This window comes from Cannabis sativa, chromosome 3, assembly GCF_029168945.1.
Source record: "Cannabis sativa cultivar Pink pepper isolate KNU-18-1 chromosome 3, ASM2916894v1, whole genome shotgun sequence".
Lineage (NCBI taxonomy): Eukaryota > Viridiplantae > Streptophyta > Magnoliopsida > Rosales > Cannabaceae > Cannabis > Cannabis sativa.
In genome coordinates this window covers 55,794,178-55,816,811 of record NC_083603.1, presented here as the reverse complement: position 1 = coordinate 55,816,811, position 22,634 = coordinate 55,794,178, and the positions used below count along the sequence as shown (strand labels likewise).

Sequence of the window (22,634 nt, the reverse complement as noted above, 5' to 3'; positions counted from 1 at the left end):
GTCTAATTCATTTAAGAAACTATTTGATTATTTTGGTAAGTTTCTAGCTAAAACCAAACACTTAAAGAGAAGACCAACATGCATCTAAAAGAAATGGAGATTTTAAAAATAAATGAAAAGGAACTTCTAGCTAAATCTCAATGTGTTACATGTTCTTCATATAAGAAAAAAATTGTTGATTTAAATGCTTATGTGAAAAGTCTAAAGAATTACATATATACTTTTACTAGAGGTAAAGAACATTATGATCTCATGCTAGGAATCCAATCATGTAGTTTTTCAAAAAGTGGCATTGGCTATGATCCTAGTAGAAAACAAAAGTTCTTGAGAAACTTTTTTGTGAAATCATCTAGTCTACCTCACTTTACATGCACATATTGTAACCAAGATGATCATACTATTTCCTATTGTCATGTGAAGAAATATGCATATCTAGGAAAGAATAAGTGGGTACCAAAGGGTTCTAAAACTAACAAGAAAGGACCCAAAGTTATGTGGGTACCAAAAGCCAACAAATGAACTTTTTTTTGTAGGAATCAACAAGAAAGAGCCGAAGCTTATGGTTCTTGGATAGTGAATGTTCAAATCATATGACCGGTGATCCATCAAGATTTTCAAGCTTTAAAAATGAGGAAAATGGTTTTGTCACTTTTGGAGACAATTCAAAAGGTAAAATCTTGGTCATTGGTAATGTCAAAAACGTATACTCTCCATGTATCAAAAATGTGCTTCTTGTTGATAATCTTAAACATAACTTGCTTAGTATTAGTCAATTATGTGATATAGGTTTTTGTGTTGTGTTTGAATCCTTAAAATGCTCCATCGAATATACTTCAACCAATGAAGTTATTTTTCTTGGAGAAAGGAATGATAATATGTATGTTATTGATGTTGATTCAATTGATAGTAAAAATAAATGTTTAACCGTTATGAATGATAATTCTTGGTTGTGGCATAGAAGATTAGGACATGCTAGTATGGATTCTATCTCAAAATTGGTTAGAAAAGATCTTGTTATTGGTTTTCCATCTATTCCTTTTGTCAAAGATAAACTTTGTGATGCATGCCAATTTGGAAAACAAATTAAAATATCTTTTCATTCCAAGAAAGAGATTTCAACTACAAGACCTTTGTAATTGCTTCATATTGATTTATTTGGTCATTCTAGAATTGCTAGTCTTGGTGGTAAATACTATGCATTTGTAATTGTTGATGACTTTTTAAGATTTACATGGGTTATTTTCTTGACACTCAAAAGTAATTTTTTTTGAAAATCTTGTCAAATTTTGTAAGAATGTGAAAAATGAAAATGGATATTCTATTACCTCCATTATGAGTGACCATGGTGGTGAGTTTGATAATGATGTCTTAGAGTTTTTTTGTGATGAACATAGTTTTAACCATAACTTTTTGGCTCCATGAACTGTACAACCAAATAGAGTTGTCGAAAGGAAGAATAGATTAATTCAAGAAATGGCTAGGTCAATGCTAAATGAATCTCACTACCAAAATATTTTTTGACCGAGGTCGTTAATACTTCTTGTTATATTTTGAATCATGTTTTCATTATGCCCAAGATGAATAAACCCCCTGCGAGCTTTCAAAAGGGAGAAAACCCAATATTGGCTATATTTAGAGTTTTTGGATGCAAATGCTATATTTGAAACCCCAAGGACAATCTTAGAAAATTTGATGCTGAATTCGATATTGGAATTTTTATAGGGTACGCAACACATAGTAAAGCTTATAGAATATATAACAAGAGAACTAATGTTGTTGAAGAATCTATTCATGTTGCTTTTGATGAGACTAACCCGCCTACAAGTAAAAGTTTAGATGATGATGTTGTAGGTTAGGGAGATGAGGTTTAAAATCTTGATATTGGAGAGACTTCCAATGATCCTTCACAAACTCCCAAAGAGGAACCACCCGTGGAAACGATAAATGAAAGTCAATGTATGAATTCTAACCTTCCACATGAGTGGAAATTCAAAAGTTCTCATCCTATAGACCAAATTCTAGGTGATCCTTCTCAAGGTGTCACTACTAGAAAGTCCCTTAGAAACTTGTGTAATTTCATTGCTTTTATTTCTCAAATTGAACCAAAAAATTTTAAGGAGGTTGAATTCGATGAATTTTGGCTTCTAGCTATGCAAGAAGAAATAAATTAATTTATAACAAATAATGTTTGGGAGTTAGTTCCAAGACCGTCACATCAATCGGTGATTGGAACAAAATGGTTCTATAGAAATAAGGTAGATGAGCATGGGGTCATTGTACAAGGCTAGATTAGTGGCCCAAGGTTACAATCAAGAAGAACGAATTAATTATGAGGAAACCTTTGCCCCGGTAGCAAGACATGAGTCCATTAGAATATTGTTAGCTTTTGCATGCCATAAGAATTTTATCTTGTACCAAATAGATATCAAAAGTGCATTCTTAAATGGGTATATTATGGAAGAGGTTTACGTCTCTCAACCACTTAGTTTTCAAAATCATAAATACCCTAATTGTGTTTATATATTTAAAATGCTTTATATGGTTTAAAGCAAGCTCCTAGATCTTGGTATGAAACATTAAGTACATTTCTTATCTCAAATGATTTCTCAATGGCTAAAGCAAATAATACACTGTTTATAAAAAGAAAATCAAAAGACATCATTATAGTACAAATTTATGTTGATAATATTATCTTTGGTGCTACTAATGATGCTCTTTGTGAAGAATTTTCTAAGTGTATGCACAGTGAGTTTGAGATGAGCATGATGGGAGAGCTCAAATTTTTCCTTGGACTTCAAATCAAGCAATAAAAGAATGGCATAATCATAAGTCAAACCAAGTACATCAAAGATCTTCTTCAAAAGTTTGACCTAGCAAATGCAAAGTCCATGAAAACTCTCATGAGCACTTCTATAAAGATGGACAAAGATGAAAGTGGTAAGAATGTGGACATTACCAAGTATTGAGGTATGCTTGGCTCTTTATTATATTTAACTGCTAGTAGACCGTACATTTTGTTTAGTGTTGTTCTTTGTGCTAGGTACCAATCATGTCCCAAAGAATCCCACTTGAGTGTCGTTAAGAGAATATTTAGATACTTGATAGGCACAATGAATCTAGGACTTTGGTATCCTAAGAACTCAAACTTTAAATTAGTAAGCTACTCGGATGTTGACATTGCCGGTTATAAGACGGATAGAAAAAGTACTAGTGGAACATGTCACTGTCTTAGAAATTCCTTAGTGTCATGGTTTAGCAAGAAACAAAACTCAGTAGCCCTATCCACAACTGAAGCTGAATATATAGTTGTATGTAGTTGTTGTGCACAAATACTTTGGATGAAACAAACTCTTAAGAATTTTGATGTTGATTTTGAGTTTACATCCATAATGTGTGATAATACTAGTGCCATTAACCTCTCTAAGAATCTAATATTGCATTCTAGAGCCAAGCATATTGACATAAGGAACCATTTCCTTAGAGACCATATCTAAAGAGGTGATATTATACTAGACTTTGTGAGCACTGAATTCCAATTAGCAGATATATCCACCAAGCCTCTTAGTGATGAGAGATTTAATTTCATTAGAAGAGAGTTAGGCATGACCTACTTGAATTAATGAAATATAAGGTTTGCTAGCTATAAAAATTTCATTTCTCTTTACTTACTTATTTATACATATTTGTTCCAAATATGATATTTACGAGATTTACACGCATAGATGAGAAATTTATTGATACTTGACCTATATGAACTATACTTGCTGAAAACTCAAAATTATAGGTCATTATGTGGACTTTTGGTGAACTTTGGACTTAATTTCAAACAAGTGAACAGGTGAATTTTTGCATATTTGACTATCTTGTGTGTCTGTGTTTGAACATGTCAAATTGAGTGTATTTAATGCGCTTATAAGTTTTCTTTAACTGAAATATGCATTGAACAAAATTGGTTCGCTACTTATTGATTTTATAGGTTTTTAGGCCTAAAGAGTGTTTCTCACCAAACACTCTTATTTTTCAACATTTTTGGATTCTGTAAGTTTGTACACCTCATATTTCACTTCATTAAACGACTGGAAAAATAATTTTTCAATTTTGTTGCATAAAACTCATTTTCAATAAGGTTCTAGTTTTCCTAGTAATTTTTGGAAAGCTTACCGTAAATCGTCGTTTTCAACATTTTTCTATTTTTCTTGTTTGAGCAATTTTGTTTTATCATATTTGAGGTATTATAAAAGATTTGGGGTCATTTGGGTCAAAAATATAGCTTTTTGGGCATTTTTGAAAAATCTAGCTGGTTTCTACACCAACCGAAATTCTTGTTGTCTATGCACAAAACATCCGGAATTCCGGATGGCGCAAGAACTGAATTCTAGGGAATTTTTTGTCTTTTCAAATGCAATTTTTTACCACTTAAAAGCCCTACCACCGAATCTTCAATCCCCATTCTAATTTTCTAGCCTAATTTAACATCCCCATTCTATTTTTCTCTCTTTTTCTCACTTTCACACCATAACCTTCATCCCTACCAACAACATACAAAGTTTTGTTCTTGACATTAATGGCTTCCTCATCCAATCCCTCCTCAAGAGCTAGTAAGAGGTTGGCTGATGCAATCCAACAAAGGGAACTAAGGGCCAAAGCAAGGCAAGAACCTCCATTAATGTTCTATAATGAAGAGGACTACCAACGTTATGTTAACAATCTCTCCTCTAGGAAGATTCTCAACAGTAAAATATGTGATCTCCCTAGCCTTGATTATGTTCATGATTTTAGTCATCACTTTGAAGTTCTAGGTTGGACCTCCTTTATCAACATTAATACACCATTATATCCTAGGCATGTACAAGGTTTTTATGCTTGTATTAAACCTTGTTTTGCAACTTTAGGGGTTAAAGGGACACTTAGAGGAGTAACTTTTGACCTTAATGTTGATTCCCTCAATCCATTGCTAGGAGCACCCAATGGTAGTATTTTACTTGAAACTAAACTTTCTCTTAAGAATGATAAAAATTTCAACATTGATGAGTGCTCTAAGAATCTTTGTGGTGATAGTCCCATTATCTTGAGACCAAAGAGGCATCAACTTACCATAGATGCCAAAATTCAATAGACCAATTACTCATGCACCTCATCATAGCAAAAACTACACCCATCAACTTAGGCTATCTCATTCTAAAATTCATTATTGATGTGTATAAACTCGGTATGGTCAAGACCCTCCCCTTTGGTTTCCTTCTTAGCTATTTTTTTCCCCTTTTAGGAATCCCTACGTTACATGAAAAGAAAGTTGACCCCACCTCTAATAACATTTTAGGATCCAAAACTTTCAAGGATATGGGTTACGCTTTTACTGATAATGCATGGGTTTTTACACCAAAAAGAGGAAAACGAATGCAAATTGACTTAGAAAGTGATGATGAAGACCAAGATGAGGATATTAACTTGCCCACAAGTAAAACTAGAGAAGAAGAAGAAGTGCATCATCAAGCGCCTCCTATGCCTCACTTTTCCCACTACAACATTGAGGAGGCTTTTGCTCGCCTTCACACCTCGGTTGACAGTCAATTTCAAGCATTGATAATGACATCAACTCTTAATTCACCAACCTCAACAATGATATTTATGCCATGAAGAGTGACATGGTCCGTGGGTTTGCAAATGTTCAAGAAGAGGTGGCACAATTGAGGGCATACGTGGATAGATTTGGACCTCCACCAAACTAGCTTTCTTGCATATTTTTTTTTCCATCTTTACTCATGTTTCTATGTTTTTAGTTTGTGTGCAAAGACTTAGTGCCTTTTGACTTTATGTGTTGGGTGTTAATTTTTTTTGTGTGTTGTTGGATGTTATACGTTGACTCTTTTGGTTTCTAATGCATGGTATGTATTGTTTTATTTTTTTTTCTAATTGCCTTTATTTTATGGATTCATTGCCACTCTTTTTGATTCATCAAAAGGGGGAGAAATCCTATATGATTATTTTTTTGGCAAAACCTCAATTTTTATTAGATATCTAATCTTTTAAACATAAGTATAAAATTGAGGGGGATTTTACAAAATCATGCAAGGTAAAATCAAAAGGTAATTTTTTTTCCTTACACACATTATGGGGAGCTAATTAAATATATATTGCTTTAATTTTTTCTTTCCCTTTTGAAAATAATCAGATATTTGATATCATCAAAAATGGGGAGATTCTTAATTCAAAGTTTTAGATCTCCGTGTTTTGATGATTAACAAATATTTGATTATTATTTATTGCTAATGATTTGTTTATTTTCTAGCAAAATTAAAAGATAAAATAAATTTTTCCAATGCAAAATGGTAATTTTATCAAACTTCTCAAAGTGACCCAAAGTGGATTCAACTTGATAAGAGCAAAAGATTCATCAAGGGATCAAGAATTGACCCTATTCAAAAGTGGTCTTCAAGATCTCAAACTCAAAAGTCAACCCAAAAGTCAAATTCGACTCTCGAGAAAACTCAACTTTTGATCAAAACATGCAAATCAAGCTAGGAAACTCATCTACATCAAGAACACGCACAATCAAAGGGTATAAATTTAATTTAGTCTTGTGCAACAATAGATGCATTTAATTTTTTATTATTTTTTTCATTCTTCTCGCAGTGCTCACCGTGTGGCCCACTCACTAACTTGTGCAACAAGTTTTCTCACCCGATGATTCAAATTTTTTTTTGATTGAGTTTCTAAATCACATTTCATTTAACTAAGAGAACAACATTAGAATTTCTGAAAATTGAGTAATCGAGTAAAAAGTTAGACACGTTTTTGTCAAAAAAAATTACAAAATTTGCCACTGTTAGCCATCCAAAATTCTGGTTGGAATCCCGAATTACGATTGTCATCAATTCGAAATTCTAGTTCCATCCGAAATTTTGGTTCATGGCAAGTTTTTTATTGGAATGCATGCTAACAGCTATAAATAGCTATATTTTACCCCAACATTATATAAACTTTATTTTTTTTCCTCAAAAATTGTAGTTGGCTGAGCATTTGGATCACATACCTAACACATTCAAGTGAGATTAATGAGCTGCAAAGTTAAAAATCCAACAAATACTTTTCACACACTTTGAGCCAAAACTTGTGTTTATTCATTTCAAGTGTGCTTGCTTATCACTCCAGGTTTCTATTGTATCATCATACTTCTAGAGTGAATTTGTTTGTAATTTCAAACACGTTTTCCTATTGTGATTGAGGTGAGGTTGGCACCAATATTTTAAACAGCCCGATTATAGTGAGATTGTCACTACAACAATCTGAGAAAGTGGTTAATAGTGCTTGGTGGTGTGAAACTATTGTAAGAGGTTTGGAAATACCTTGGTGAAAATTTCTTGGTTGTAAGGGTTGGTCAAGCTCGTTAACTTGGCTCGATCTTAGAACTCAAAGCTAGGTCCGTAGCTTTGAAGACCAAGGACGTAGGTGGCATAGCTCTACCGAATCTTGTAAAAATTGAGAGTTTGTAATTTCTTACCCTTAAACTCTTTACTTTACTAGTTTGATTATTTGCTATCATTTTTGCTTGCCATATTACTTGCATTTACTTAATTAAGTGTTTAATTGTAGAGTTTTGTGTTAAATGTTTTAATTTACCGAAATTAGCTTAAATTTCTAATTCACCCCTCTTTTAGAAACATATCTTAGGTTAACATTAATGTTATTCATACTATCATCACTCGACAAGAACCCAAAAATATGCTTGAAACTATAGAGAATCGAAATGTAATAATAAGAACTTAAGAAGTATCTTTAGCTAATAAAAAGTACCATCAAGAAGATACTATAGTTCAGAATTTACCAATTAAAATGACACTCAACTATGACACATAACTAGACAGAAATAACTATGGTAGAGAATCTTACATTAGATCTACACAGAAAAACATTTAATGAACTAATAAGCTACGAATAAGTAATGTACCCTAATCAACATTAGTATATGTAAAACCAAATTTGAAAAATATAGAAGCATAAAAAGAACGGAACGGAACACAATCCAATAAGCAAAACTAGAAACAAATTCCCCAATTTTGGACTTAAAAAGCATAACTAGCTAACTATATTTTAATCTTAGATTCAATGAATCAGTCAAACATGGAAAAGAAAATTAAAAATGATGATAGACAGTGACAAATAAAGTCCAATAACCAAGTTAAGTCCTTGCCTTTTTAGGATCGTCAAGCTTTCTCTAAAAGAGACGTTTCTAAGCCCTCAATTCTTAAGTTCAAATAACTTAGTCACTCTAAAATTCACTTTATCCAACATTTTCCAATCAAATAAATAATTATTATCATTGTAATGTACTCTTCAAACCGAGTCCAATGACCTATAACATGACTATATATGAAATGTAAAGTTCTGAAAACTTACTCAAGAGGTGTCCATTAACTATCGGTGGCGGTAGAAATTAGTGTACTGAGAATGTTGCCGAATATAGGGATAATACATGTCAAAACAACCCCCTTAATGAGTAGATCACACATTTACAACCCGTTAGCCTAAACAATCACCGAATGTGCCAGAAAATGCTTCCAAAGGGTCGGAGATACCCAAATCTCATCGGGACAAAGTAACAAGTTAAGAAAAATAATTTCGTGCGCGATGTTCCTCTCGCAATGCTGATTTCAATGGTACCAACCATTTTTCAAATGGGGGTCGGAGCTGATCGCAATGTCGCCTCAAAGTTTTGACGGTGAAACTTCGAAGCTTTCGTATGGTTGTATTTGCTCCAATTATCACCAAACTTAAGGTGTAAGACCACAATCAATCAGTAGTCATGCAGTTCCGATGCATGTGATCAGACGGTGATCAGAGGTGGGTGCTATACTGGTAGTGGTTATAGGGGGGTTTATCTTTGGTGTTTTGAAGAAAGAGAAGGAAAGAGAGAAGGAAAGAGAGAAGATAAGGAGAGGTCTAGTGGGGGTTTGAATAAATTAAAAATTATTATGTGGGTCTTACCCACTTCTTTTATTAACTTTTTTTTTTACTTTGTTTGACCGAGTCTCCAGAATAGATGCATTTAATTTTGTATTATTTTTTTCATTCTTCTCACAGTGCTGACCGCGTGGCCCACAACATTTCTCATTTTTTTTTTTGAAACATAAAAGTTGTAATTCTTGGCTTTGGGAAAGTTCTTTATTGTGTTTTTACTAGTGTTATAGTAGAATTATCTACCCTATAGCTACTTTAGTGGTAATAAAGATTCAGTTGAAAAAAAGTTCAATTATAAAATAAAGAAAATAGGACTTTTTTTGCTCCTCAACAATGCCATCCTATTAGTTTGCTTATGAGGTTTTTGTTGGAAAAAAGATCTCCTCCCAAACTATAAAAATTATTGCAAAAATCACCTTGATTCACAATTTTACTTATTATTTTTATTACTATTATTTTTTTTTCATATGTTTAGTCATAGGTTATATAAGAGTCTATTATATAACTGTTTTAAGTTATTTAAAATTAAATTTATTAACGATACAAATATTAATTAGATCTAACAATTTAGATATATTGCCAAAATTCGTTATTAGACTATGTAAAATGTATGCATTTTTTGTCTGGCCTAATTTTATGTAAAATTAGTGTCATATTATACATCAAAACTACAATAGTAAATTATTTTAACAAATTGAACAGAATGTAAAAAGGGATATATCTACGACAATAATTTTTAAAGGATAGAGGATTTTTTTCCCCAAAAAGAGTTTAAAAGAGAAGTCTTTACAAAATTTATAACTCCATACAGAAATCCAAGTACTTATTCTTAAACAAATAAAAAAGATACTTTATCTATAATCACTACAAAATATCTTACTTTTAGTCACAATAAAATTTGTGACTAAAGATAAAAAGTTGTGGCATTATAAATTATCATTATTGTGTTGTGATTAAAAAATCCGTAGGTAATTATAAATTTTTATTATTGAAGTGGTATGATTTTTGTCTTGATGTTGGGTGACCAGTGTGATGAGTTTGGTTTGTAACACCATATGGTTAAAATGAGTATGGTAAGTTCGGTTTGTAAAGTAAACATATGATCGGTTTGATTTATTAGGCTAGTATATATATGTCTGATTTGCAAGGCCAGTATAGTCTGTTTAGTTTATAAAGTCAATATTTTCAGCTTAGTTCCTGATAATATTGTAAGACCTCACATGCATATAAATTTTAGCTTTTTGTTCTCGTAAAATAATAACATGTAAAGATATTGTTGTTGTATATTATTAAGCTTTAAGCCATATTGCATTAAGAAAAGGTCTTTATAGTTATTGGTTTTGATACAAGTAGCTTATCAATATTCAAGACTAAGAGCACTAGGTTTGGTAAGACTGCTCATGATGTTCAGAACTTCACTAAAGAGCGAACTGTGAGATCTTGAATTCTTTAGGAATTAAACACGTACATTGTACAAATTTTGGCTCAAGTTGTTATTTAAAAGTCTAATAGAGTTTTATTGTCTAATTTTTCAAAAGATCATCTCTTTCTTATATTCATAGCTAATATAAGGATCTATGAATTCAATTAACATACTTTCTTGATAGACTTTGAGTTTCATTGATTTTTATTTCCTAAGTTACCAGACAGGAAGAAAAAAAAGCTTGATAGTTTGTATATACTATATATAAACATAATTAGTTATATTATACATTAATAATTATTATTTATGGAGAATTTAAGACAAATATATATATATGTTTTAATATTCTTGATGTCAAGGGCATGCCCACTACAAATGAAACATGTTCCACCAAGAAGCAATGTATCAGGCATCAATTATCGTTAATTATTATTGTTATTAAATAAACCATACCAAACCAAATATTATATATATAAAACATTAACAAACATCGATCGGCAGAAACAAAATAAAGCACCATACATATATAGCATATATATATATTATTATATATGTTAAGTTTTGGTTTTTCCTCCTTATCAACTTCGCCTTCCAATTGGTAATCATTGCTTTGGTCCATAATTAATGAATTAATTATAATTAGTCAATCTAAGAAAGCTTCTCAGATATTTAATCATAATTAGAGAGCAGTGTGGTACAATCCAAATATTTATTATAAATATATAAAAAGTAAAATACATAATAAACCAATTATTATAAACATTATTAAAAGCATGAGAAATAAAATAAAATAAAACATTTAAACTAAAGAGCTTTATCATTAATAATAAGACTCGAATTGCATTTGTTACTACACTGATCTTATTAGGAATCATGGTAGAGACTTTCATGATCAATAGTTGGAACGCGAAGCTATATATATAGAGAGAAAGGTTTTGGGATGAGTTTTTTATTGTTGAAGAAGTTTTCTAATAAGCTCATCTACATCGTCGATTTCTGCTGTATTAAGTAATTGAGAAAGTTTCCCACTCAGGCTATCTACCTCTCTACGCAGCCTCATAATGTAAGTGCAAGTTTCATCCAAAATTGTTGAAGCCGGTACCTACATATTCATTACAATAGATAACTTAGGCCTAATAAATAACTATTTTAAATATATATGTATGAATAAAAAACAATCAAGTTTAATTTCATTTAATTTATAATCTGATAATTAATGTGATCATATAACATATCCAATAATAAGCTTTAATGCAGCTGGTTTATAATTTTCAACATTATTTCTTAAAAAAAAGCATATTGTAGTTAAGCATGTGTAAAAATATATTAATAAATTTGTTCTATATTTATATATATATCACTCACTGCCCTAATAATAACTTTTTTTGATGACACAAACATATAAAATTTACCAAAACATAGATTATTATATAGATACGTTTGAACAAAAAAGTTGATTAATTAATTGCCACATATATATAATAAGTTATAAAGTGTGTCATGTATATAAGCACAAAAACAGTAGCGTACATTGGGTGTTCTATTAAGGAGGGGTAACAAGGATTGTAGCTTCAAAACAAGGTGGTGAATCTCATCATCAGTGGGTTTGATGAAAGGTGAAGATGACCTTGATGAAGTCTGATGATTTGACATGATAGAGATCAGAACAACTGTTGGACTACTGCTACACTGCTTGGGAATGACTTATCTACTACTACTACTTTTGAAATAATGTTCTGGAGTTATATATAATTAGTAGAAGTAGAAGTAGAAGTACTACTGGTGCAACAACAAGTAGTGGTGATGAAGTTGGAAGAAGAAAGGGCAAGCTATAGCTTATTATAGCGACACTAAAGTGAACGATATTTAGTTGGAAAACGACACTGATCAAAGGGGGGGAGACATTATTAATTTGGTATTGATTGGTTCCATTCAAAGGGCCCATATATGTACGACAGTAATTAGCAATCAAAGGGGTCCTACAATTTAAAAAAAGGGTATAATATTGGTGCAACTAATTAATAAATTCTTGAAAATGGCCTAACATAACACCTCTTCTGATGAGGGCTTATTCATCACGAGAGAAAAAAAAAACGTAGGGTACAGCTACCCTATTGTGCGTACATACACTTTTCCTTTTATTATAGGTTCTCAGTTAATATATTAAACCCTAATTAGCTTTGAGCATTATATGTATGTACGCATTCATCTTTTTTATATATAAAAATAAAAATTGAATATGTCTTTGTGTTTATATGGATAGCTACGTGTTACCTAAAAGATACCATGTCGCTGTTTTGATTAAGGGAGCACAGTTCTTGTGTTTGTCTATTGCACTGCCATTTTTATCTTTTTCCTGTTTTGATTTTCTTTCATTTCTATTTATTTTGTCTTTTTGTGCAGTGTCTTGCCTCTTACTTATTATTATTTTAATGGATAGCACCTAGAGAAAGTGTGGCATATTATTATTATTATGAAACTTAAGATTCATATATACCTGATTACATTATATTTTCAGTTAATTTAGTCAATTTTCTTATTATACATAAAGCTGTTTTTATGTATGATGGTATATATTATTAGTGAAGGACTAATTTAATCTAAACATACGTTCATTTGGTATGAAGTATTACACCATATTATACTACTGAATTGTATTTATATGTAATAACTATTGATATTTATAAGCATATTAAATGTTAATATATAATATATAATAGTTTAGTGTAAATTAAAATATAATATTATATTTAATAAAAAAATAAATTACAACATTATCACTTAAGTTTAATTCTCGGTTACAAATAAATACTTAAGTTTTATTTTTGGCAGCGATAATAATTAACTTATATATCTATATATCTGAAATTCTGTAGGTACCGAAAAGTTAAATGTCAATTTATTATCTTTCTTATAGGTATATTTAAATTATTTTTTTTTAAAAAAATAAAAACTCATGACCTAGACCAATCAGAGCTTGCCAAGTGACAATTTACTTAACACTTAGAAACGAGATAGTTATAGAGTTCCAGAATTATAAATTAAGTATTAAAAATTAAACTTAGATATTTATTTGTAATTGGAAGTTAAATTTTAGATATTTATGCTACAAATTATTCTAAATAAAAATATAACATATAACTCAATTTAATATAATACAATATAATCTCATACACCGTACCTAGCCTGAAATATGTTAAACTAGAAAATAATTCGCGCTTCGCGTGAAGTTATATTTTGTTTAATGATATATATTAAATTTCAAATTGTAATATTTTAATAATATGACTAACTAATTTAATATTTTTTTAATTCAGAAATGTAAAAAAAAATATCGTCATACAATTTCTTATTTAATAAATAAAAAAAAATAAAGATATATCTTCAAATATTATAGTGAAAAAAAATTTAAAGAACCTTTACACAAAATTGAGACCTAAAAAAAAGATAAATCTATAAAAAAAAAATGACCATGACAAATGTTCATGGTCATTTTAAATTACTCTCTTTCCACTTCAAATCAGGCTAGCTTAACTTAATTAAAAATTACAAATGAAATTATAGTGATACTCTCCCTCCAACATAATTTGAATTAAAAATTATTATAAAATAGGACAATTTTCATTTCTATACAAGTAAATGTATAATATTACAAAAAAAAAGTGCAAAAAAATATAATTACATAATTCTATATAATTTTTGGAATATTTACAAATAAACATATATGTTTACAATTTTAATTTGTTGATTACTTTCAATTGATTTTCTTAAAAAAATACATAAAGTTAAATATGTAAATATAAAAGTTAATATTCATATTTTGATATATTATTAAAATAATATGTTTGCTAAAATTTAATATGAAATTAAAAAAAAAAAAGAATATACAAACACATTTCCAAATTTTGTTTATATTTTATAAACAATGTATATACATATACTAAATATTTAATTAGTATTATTAATATTTATAATAATTAATCTTATGTATTTGTTATGATAATATTTGTGATGATATATTTTTTTATTAAGTTTGTGATAATATGTTGATATAATGTCTAAATTAAAATTTAAATACAAATTTATAAATAAAATATATATATATTTATATTTATTTTTATTATATATAGTTTGCATATAAAATTAAGAATATCTTTTTAATTGTAAATCAATTTTTATGTAAATGTAATATAATTAAGTAATATAATATAAATAAAGTTGTAAAATTCTTTGTAAAATATAGCAAACCAAACCAATTAAAAGATATCATCTGTAAGGATGTTCCTTTTAAAAATCATATGTTCTTAATGGGAAATTTAGAAAAGTTCATAATTACAAGACTATAAGACAACTGTCAGTATTATATATTTGTGGTCCAGTAAGATATTATTTTATGTGGTTCTGCTTGTATATATAATGTGGGTATATATATAAATAACATTCGTACAAGCTTTTAGGCACAGAGTAAAGGTCTCAGAAGATAAATTTGGAGGTGTCAGAAAGGATGATTTAACAGTGTTGATCTCACCCCCATTTAATCCCCACATAGATGCAGCGTGGCTCTATCTATTCTATGCCTTGTTTCCTTCTTCATGTACTCAATAACACTGATCAAAGGACAAAAGTACACGATAAACGACAACTTGTGTCATGTCGTTGATTAGGACCGGTACTTGCTTTTATGTATGTGTTGGAAAAGATACATTTATGTCTATTTGTATAGATGTGGGGATGCTATTTAGTAGGGGACTATATAAGTAGGGGTCCTCGTAAAGTCCCTAGCAGTGGGAAATTTTTCTTTGAATGTATATCTAATGGTAAAATAATAGTTGGATTATTTTATTTAGTGTGGATTATCAACTCAAGTCCCATATGGAAAGAATATGCAAGAGTTGTCTTAAATATAAGTATTTTAATTAGTGTTGGTTATCAACTCAAGTGCTAATGTTAGAATTTGACTCAAATTATTTATTTATTTCTTTATCTATATTTGTTAAGTTTTAATTTTTTGGGGGGGTGATTATTAATTGTCGAAAAGGGAAAATCTTAGTGGCCATATTTTGATGAGTCTTCTTAAGGAAGTTTTAGAATGTTTTAGTCCCCAAGTTGTCTTAATGCTCAAGTTTTCTAACTTTATAAACATGTGTTTTTTTGTGTATGTGTGTGTGCATGGAGAAAAATAATGAGTTGTAAAAAGAAAATTTTGCGAGTTTATTGTGTGGTGAGAGTGAGAAACGAAGGGTTTATTGGGATTTGGATGAAGAGATTAAGATAGAGAGCATATGTAATTTTGAAGTAATAAGTGAAATATATCGCTCTTTATGAATGAAAGTATAGTGATACTCTCAATATATCTCATACTTATCAAGCTCTTGTGACAAGGTTAGAATCAAGTTGTGGTAGGAGTACATCGAGAGAAAGAGACAATCGCAATCATTCACACTCTTCAAGAGAAGTGCTACTATTGTCACAAAAAAGGAAATGTTAGGCAGAATTGTGAAGAGTTGACCAAGCATCTTGAAGCAAATGAGGAATAATGAGTGGAAAGACACGTCAGATTCTACAAATGTTGCTAGTGTGACTCTGATGTTCTGTCTATCATAACTGATGACAAATTTTTGACTCTTGGATTTTGGATTCTAGTTTTTCGTTCCACATGTGCCCGTATAAGGAGTGCTTTGACACTTATATAAGGCATACGATGGTTGTACTATTTTGATCGGCAATGATGTTAAGAATACTGTAAATCTGAATTAGCCCTAATTAATTCATATGAGAATCAAATAATAGAATTAAGGAATATCGGAAGTGTACCGGAGTCCATAGAATCGATTTTGTAATGATATGATCTTCCAATTTTGCATCAAAGTTTTTCTCTGGAACTTGAGTTTCTTGATGATGGGGATTCAATATTAGAGTTAGTTAGGGAATAAGTTAGTTTTTCCCTGTTATTTCCCTTCTCATGGCTTTTGCCTATATACATGTATCATTCCTTCTGTACAGAACACACAATATACATGTATCATTCCTTCTGTACATGAAACCATGGTGCGCACACGGGCCACAAGTTTAGCTACCACTTCTGATGATCCTTCTAGAGTCGAAGCTCCCATGGCTCCTCCACCATCAACTAATTCTGCTGAAAATCTATCTCGAGCACATCTTCCTCCTCCCCCTACTGTTCATCGTCCCAATCCAGTTAATAGACCAGCCTACGAGGATGTTCGATCACCCTACTATAGAAGCATAGCTGACCATCCCGGTTTATCTCATATTACTCCAGTTCTCTCTAACAAAAAATTCCAACCATGGAAAAGAGATTTCAAGCTCTCCATCGGAGCAAGAAGCTCTCGACTTTGTAATGGTACGATCTTCTAATTTTTCCATCAAAGTTTTTCTCTGGAACTTGAGTTTGTTGATGATGGGGATTCAAGAATATGATATGTGAAGCGATGCAAAAATGGGGACCAATACCTGTCTATTAATAACTGAATAAACAGTAAATTAATCTTTTTTGACTATTTCTAATTTGGCCCCTCATCAAATTAAATATTGTCTAATTGGTATCCACATATTAAAATCATGACAATCATGCCCTCAAGTCATAAACTTTATTCCAAAATAGACCACATAAATTTGATTTATTTATTTGATGACCCAACACACATTTTTATATATACAATTGTGGCCCCAATAATTTCTAACAATCTCCCACTGGGCCACATATGTATACATATAAATATGTTATCCTTATTGAGCTCATAACTTTTTAATCATTACCATAGGCATGTACAATCTCGTCCATTAACTATATCAACATAGGATCAAAGCAATTTTTGTTATATCAATCACAACTAAACCCATCAATGGTCACATACATCAACATAGCCAAATGACATAGATCAATCATGATAATGTGGTATGAAAATTACATTCATGGTGATCTATTCATGTCAATTTTCAATTGGTCCTACTTTACTTTATATAGATCAAAGTTTAGCTTAATGTACAAAGTAAAATAAACTGAATAACATAATTTCTTATCAGAAAATATCCAAATACACATGTTTCATGAAACAAATAAAACACACTAAGAATAATAAAGACAAACTCCCACTAAATCTAGATATCCTCATAATCTAAAACACCCATACGAGTAGTGTGCTCATGAAAGATCTTGGGTGGCAAACCCTTAGTAAAGGGGTCTGCAATCATGGAGTTTGTACCTAAGTGTTCTATACAAATCTGTCCACTTTGTACCTTTCTTTTACAACAAGGAACTTGATGTCAATATGTTCTGACTTCGTCGAGCTCTTGTTATTATTGGAATACAATACAGCTGACTTATTGTCACAATACAACTTAAGTGGTCTTTCAATTCCATCCATAATGTGTAACCCGGTGACAAAATTTCTCTGCCATATGCCATGGTTGGATGCCTCATAACATGCAACAAACTTTGCTGCCATGGTGGATGAAGTTATGAGTGTTTGTTTTGCACTCCTCCATGATATAGCTCCACCACCTAAAAGATATATGTAGCTAGAAGTAGATCTCCTGCTATCTTGGCATCTTGCAAAGTAAAATTCAAAATATCCAATGATCTCAAAGTGATCTGACCTCCTATATGTGAGCATGTACTCTCTTATTCTCTTCAAATATCTCATAACCTTTTTGGTTGCTTTCCAGTGATCAGTTCCTGGATTACTTAAGTATCTGTCTAACACTCCAACAATCTACGCTATATCCAGACGCGTACAAACTTAAGGATACATTAGACTCCCAATAGCTGAAGCATAGGGAATCTTTTGCATTTCTTGAATTTCAAGGCTTCCATTAGGGCATTGCTTAAGACAAAATTTGTCTCCTTTAACAATAGGGGTATCACCTAGTCTACAGTCTTGCATGCCAAACTGTTTGAGTACTTTATCGATATAGTTCTTTTGAGATAATCCAAGAATACCCCGAGAACGGTCTCGATGTATTTGAATTCCTAACACAAAAGAGGCGTCACCAAGATCTTTCATCTCGAAATGCTTAGATTGAAATCTCTTAGTTTTGTGCAATTAGCCTATATCATTAGTGGCAAGCAATATGTTATCGACATATAGAACCAAAAATATACACTTACTCCCACTAAACTTATGATACACACAATCATCAACAACATTCATCTCAAAACCAAATAAGAGAACCACTTGATGAAATTTTTAGTGCCATTGACGGGAAGCTTGCTTGAGTTCATAGATGGATTTTTTTAATTTGCAAACCATTTTCTTTCAGTCACCCCACGCAAAGTTTTCTAGTTGCTCCATATAAATTGTCTCATCAATGTCGACATTGAGAAATGATGCTTTAACATCCATCTGATGTAACTCAAGATCAAAGTGAGCAACAAGTGCAATGATTGTCCTAAAAGAGTCTTTCGATGAAACTGTAGAGAGAGAGTCTCTTTATAATCAATGCCTTGTTTTTTAGTATAGCCTTTTGTTACAAGACGTGCCTTAAACCTCACCACATTACCATTTTCATCCCTCTTGGTTTTAAATATACATTTACAACCAATTAGTTTTATACCTTCTAGTAATGAGATAACTTCCCAAACATTATTGTCTTGCATAGACTTATTCTCTTCATTCATGGCATCATTAAACTTTTGAGAGTTAGAGCTTTTCATGGCCTGATGAAAGTTGATTGGATTATCTTCCATCATTCCAATGTCATCCTCATGTTCTTGAAGACACACTATGTAATTATTTGGATTAATAGTATTTCTTCTTTCTCTAGTGGATCGTTGCAAAGGCACTTGTTCTTCAGGTTGTTGAGTTTGTACCTCTGGGGTTTGATTGGCTATGTTTGGTTGCTCTTGATCTAAAACTCTATCAATATTTAGGATTGGAATCCAGAACATTGTCAAAAGCATCTAATGGAACAGGAATCAACTCATCTTCAAGAGGAGTGGTTGATTCTAAATCCTCCTTCACAACAAAGTCTTTAACAATATTTCTCTCCAAAACTCAATATCCTCAAAGAACTTTGCAGTTCCCGTTTAAAATATATTCCTTACTTTGAAACCATAAAATTTGAAACCCCTAAATCGCTCAGAATATCCAATAAAGTAGTGACTCAAAGTTTTGGATTCCAGCTTCTTTTCATTTGGCCTATAAGGCCTAGCCTCCGCTGGACATCCCCAAACATGAAAGTGTTGGGCTTTGTTCCCTAAATTAAACTCTATTTTAATGTATTTTTTTCTGTTCACTTATCAATAAAGAAACAAATTAAATTCCATTACTTGTTTAATGTGTTATTTGGTTCATGTGATCATTTATTTACTTATTTGATTTATAACTACATCCAAATCCTTATTATCACAATGATATTCTTGTTTATTGTGTTTTCAACATAGTGGAAAGTAATCAAGATTGTGTGATTAAATATATTCCTATGATTTATCAGTACACATGATTTAACTAATAGGATAATCTACAACATAGTTTACATGCACCTTGGATAAGTGCTGTGTCCTTTCCAGGGCATTGATTAAAGTAAGCTTGGGTTGGATGTATGGAGTATGTTATATTATTTATAATAATATAATATATAGATTAAATATGTGTAATAAACTAACAATATGTAACATATGACTATATTAGTTGTCATCTTTTTGTAACATTTGGGGAGTTGTTACTATGAGTAACCTCCACCATTATCACCAACATTAAGAGTGTAAAAGATGTTACACACCTTTATTTGAAATTCTTAATGCTATAGGAGTTATGGTGTGTGTCAGAGTTACATTTGAGTCCATAACATCTATAGGGGTTATGAGTTTGAATTTCAAATGGTGATATCCTAAACACTATATAAAGAGGTCTAAGGTGCTCATTTTGGAGAGGAAGTTTTCTATCAAAAAAGCACTTTGCTAGAAAACCCTAAAAGGCTTGATAATTCTCAAAGCTATTTCCTAGAGAGTTCCCTTAGTGCTTAGAGATAGGGGGAAATAAGCTTTTGGACAAAGGTGTAATACCTTGTTCAAGTCATGGTGATCCCCACTAATCTACACTCAAGGTTGTGAGTCAGTGTTTATATATATTATTCTCTTGTTATATATATACATATATTATATTACATGTGTTGTAATCTTCTCTTCTACCTTTCATATATATATAATATATATATATAGTGTATATATATGTATTGTCACATATATTTAATCAATCTGTTATTTTAGTCCTTGTATTATTTTACAATAGAGTTGTAATAAATCTTGATTTTCTTCCATTGTTATAAAATCTCTAACAATCAAAAGCTTATCCCTTTTCAATGGAAGAGGTGATAAATCAAGATTTTTAAAATACAATGATAAGAGATTTTATGTGAAAACCATTCATGGGTGAGCATGGTGGTGTATAATGTGATTTACTATTTTATATGAGATATTATATATAATATATATTATGTGTATATAATATATATCATGTATATTAATGTGTATATATATATTATATATATGTGTGAGATATATAACATATATAGTTGTGTAATTAATATATATTATATGATATATATGTATATTATAGTATATATGTTATATATATATGAGATATGTAACATATGTATTTTTAAATTTAATATTGATATTATGTGTAGGTTACATATGAGATATTGATTAGTAATATACATATTATATTAATATATGAGTTACATAGTATGATAATAATGTTGGTAGTAATAAAATAGGGTTTATTATTATTGTGAGAATTATTATCATTTATTTTGAGAATAAAGAATATTTTAAATTCTTTTTCAATTTGGTGGTGAACATCTCACTTTATGAGATAATAAAAGATGGCTTTTGAGAAGTTATATCTTTTATTGGATTATAAGAGATAATCATCTCATATTATGAGATAAGAAAAGTGAACTATATGAGAGTTACACTTATGAGAATTGTCTTGTCATAGCAAGAACAAATGGATTAAAAGTGGATCCAAACTTGTGAAATGAGCCATAAATTGGAAGAGCAATTTTGGACTCAAAAGTAAATGAATCAATGTGGATTCAAAAAATAGTGAAGCAACTTTGAATCTTAAATAATCTAAACAAAATTGATGAGAATTTTGTTAACTTTGGTATAATTTTGAGCTAATCTCAATGAGGAGATAACTTTAAAATTATGGTAAAAATAATCACATTATTTTATGAGTAGTAATGTGAGTTTGACATTTTAGTTTTGTTGAGAAAACTAAAAATATCAAATGGTATATTTTAAGGTGACCTTAAAGAGTCATTTTAAGAGGAAATACACAAAAGTGATATTTTATATACACTTTATGCTAGAAATGTGGGGGTGAGCCACAAATTTAATCAAAATGTATTGAGACATTGTTGATTAATTTATTTGATTTTGAATTCAAATTCTAAATCAAGTTGGCCATGTGCATAAGTGAAAATATTGACATATTTGGTGTCAAATTTTGGTGAAAATAATTTCAAGAAGGAAATTAAATTTAAGAGAAATTATAGAGACAAAGTGGTCTTCTATATTTAAAAATCAAGATATTATCTTGATAAGTCAAATGTGAAAGTGTGGGGGTACATAATCCAATATGAGAATTTGAGACATGCCTGGTGTCTCAAAATAAAGTGTAATTTAGACATGTTTGGTGTCTAAATTAGTGTTTAATTTTGATATATTTGGTGTCAAAATTATTGAGAATTTGAGTTGAGTGAAAATTAATCTTTTATGATTAAATTTCAAAGCTTAAGTACTTAAGGAGAAAAGTGGTCACAAAGTGAACACTATATTTTGGCATGCATGATTCACCTGGAATCAATAGTGAGAGGTTATAATAAATCGCTTAATCTCCGTACAAGATTAAAGCATGAATTTTCGAGAGATGAGACCTAAACTCCCTTAGTGTTTCTCTCATTGATGGTAACCTATCTTAACACTAGTAAACATCTAGTCTTAAGTTCAATAGGTAATAACAAGTCAATAGAGTGAATATGGTACTCAATTGTCCCACCTATGAATGAGTACATGTTGTGAAAATTGAGGGTTAAAATCGAAAGATTTTTTAATGGAGCTTAAGCTTAAGAAAACTCACTTAAGCTTAAGAAGTGTCTAAAGAGTAGTGAGACACTAAAACTCCACCTATATGGACTAGAGGTGGTGCCGCCTCTTATGAGAATTGGGAGTTATTCTCTATAGAGTCCATGAATTGGAATTTTTCACATGGCCATTAACGGT

The 22,634-nt window shown here is 30.6% G+C and overlaps 1 protein-coding gene across 1 annotated transcript; it reads right to left on the bottom strand.

The window, feature by feature from the left end:
- Positions 1-11,071: 11,071 nt before the first annotated feature.
- Positions 11,072-12,213, bottom strand: LOC115711324 (transcription factor PRE3). Its single transcript, XM_030639663.2, has 2 exons — positions 11,912-12,213; positions 11,072-11,483 (listed from the first exon to the last, which is right to left on the bottom strand). Exons 1-2 carry the CDS (start codon positions 12,032-12,034, stop codon positions 11,331-11,333), a joined length of 276 nt encoding a protein of 91 aa, XP_030495523.2. The 5' UTR covers positions 12,035-12,213; the 3' UTR covers positions 11,072-11,330.
- Between the last annotated feature and the right edge of the window lie 10,421 nt (positions 12,214-22,634).

What these genes read in the sequence shown, in the direction of transcription:
- LOC115711324 (XM_030639663.2), bottom strand. Translation starts at nt 12,034, where the DNA reads ATGTCAAATCATCAGACTTCATCAAGGTCATCTTCACCTTTCATCAAA. An exon ending in TCCTTAATAGAACACCCAAT is followed by an intron (nt 11,484 to 11,911) that starts GTACGCTACTGT and finishes ATGAATATGTAG; the next exon opens with GTACCGGCTTCAACAATTTT.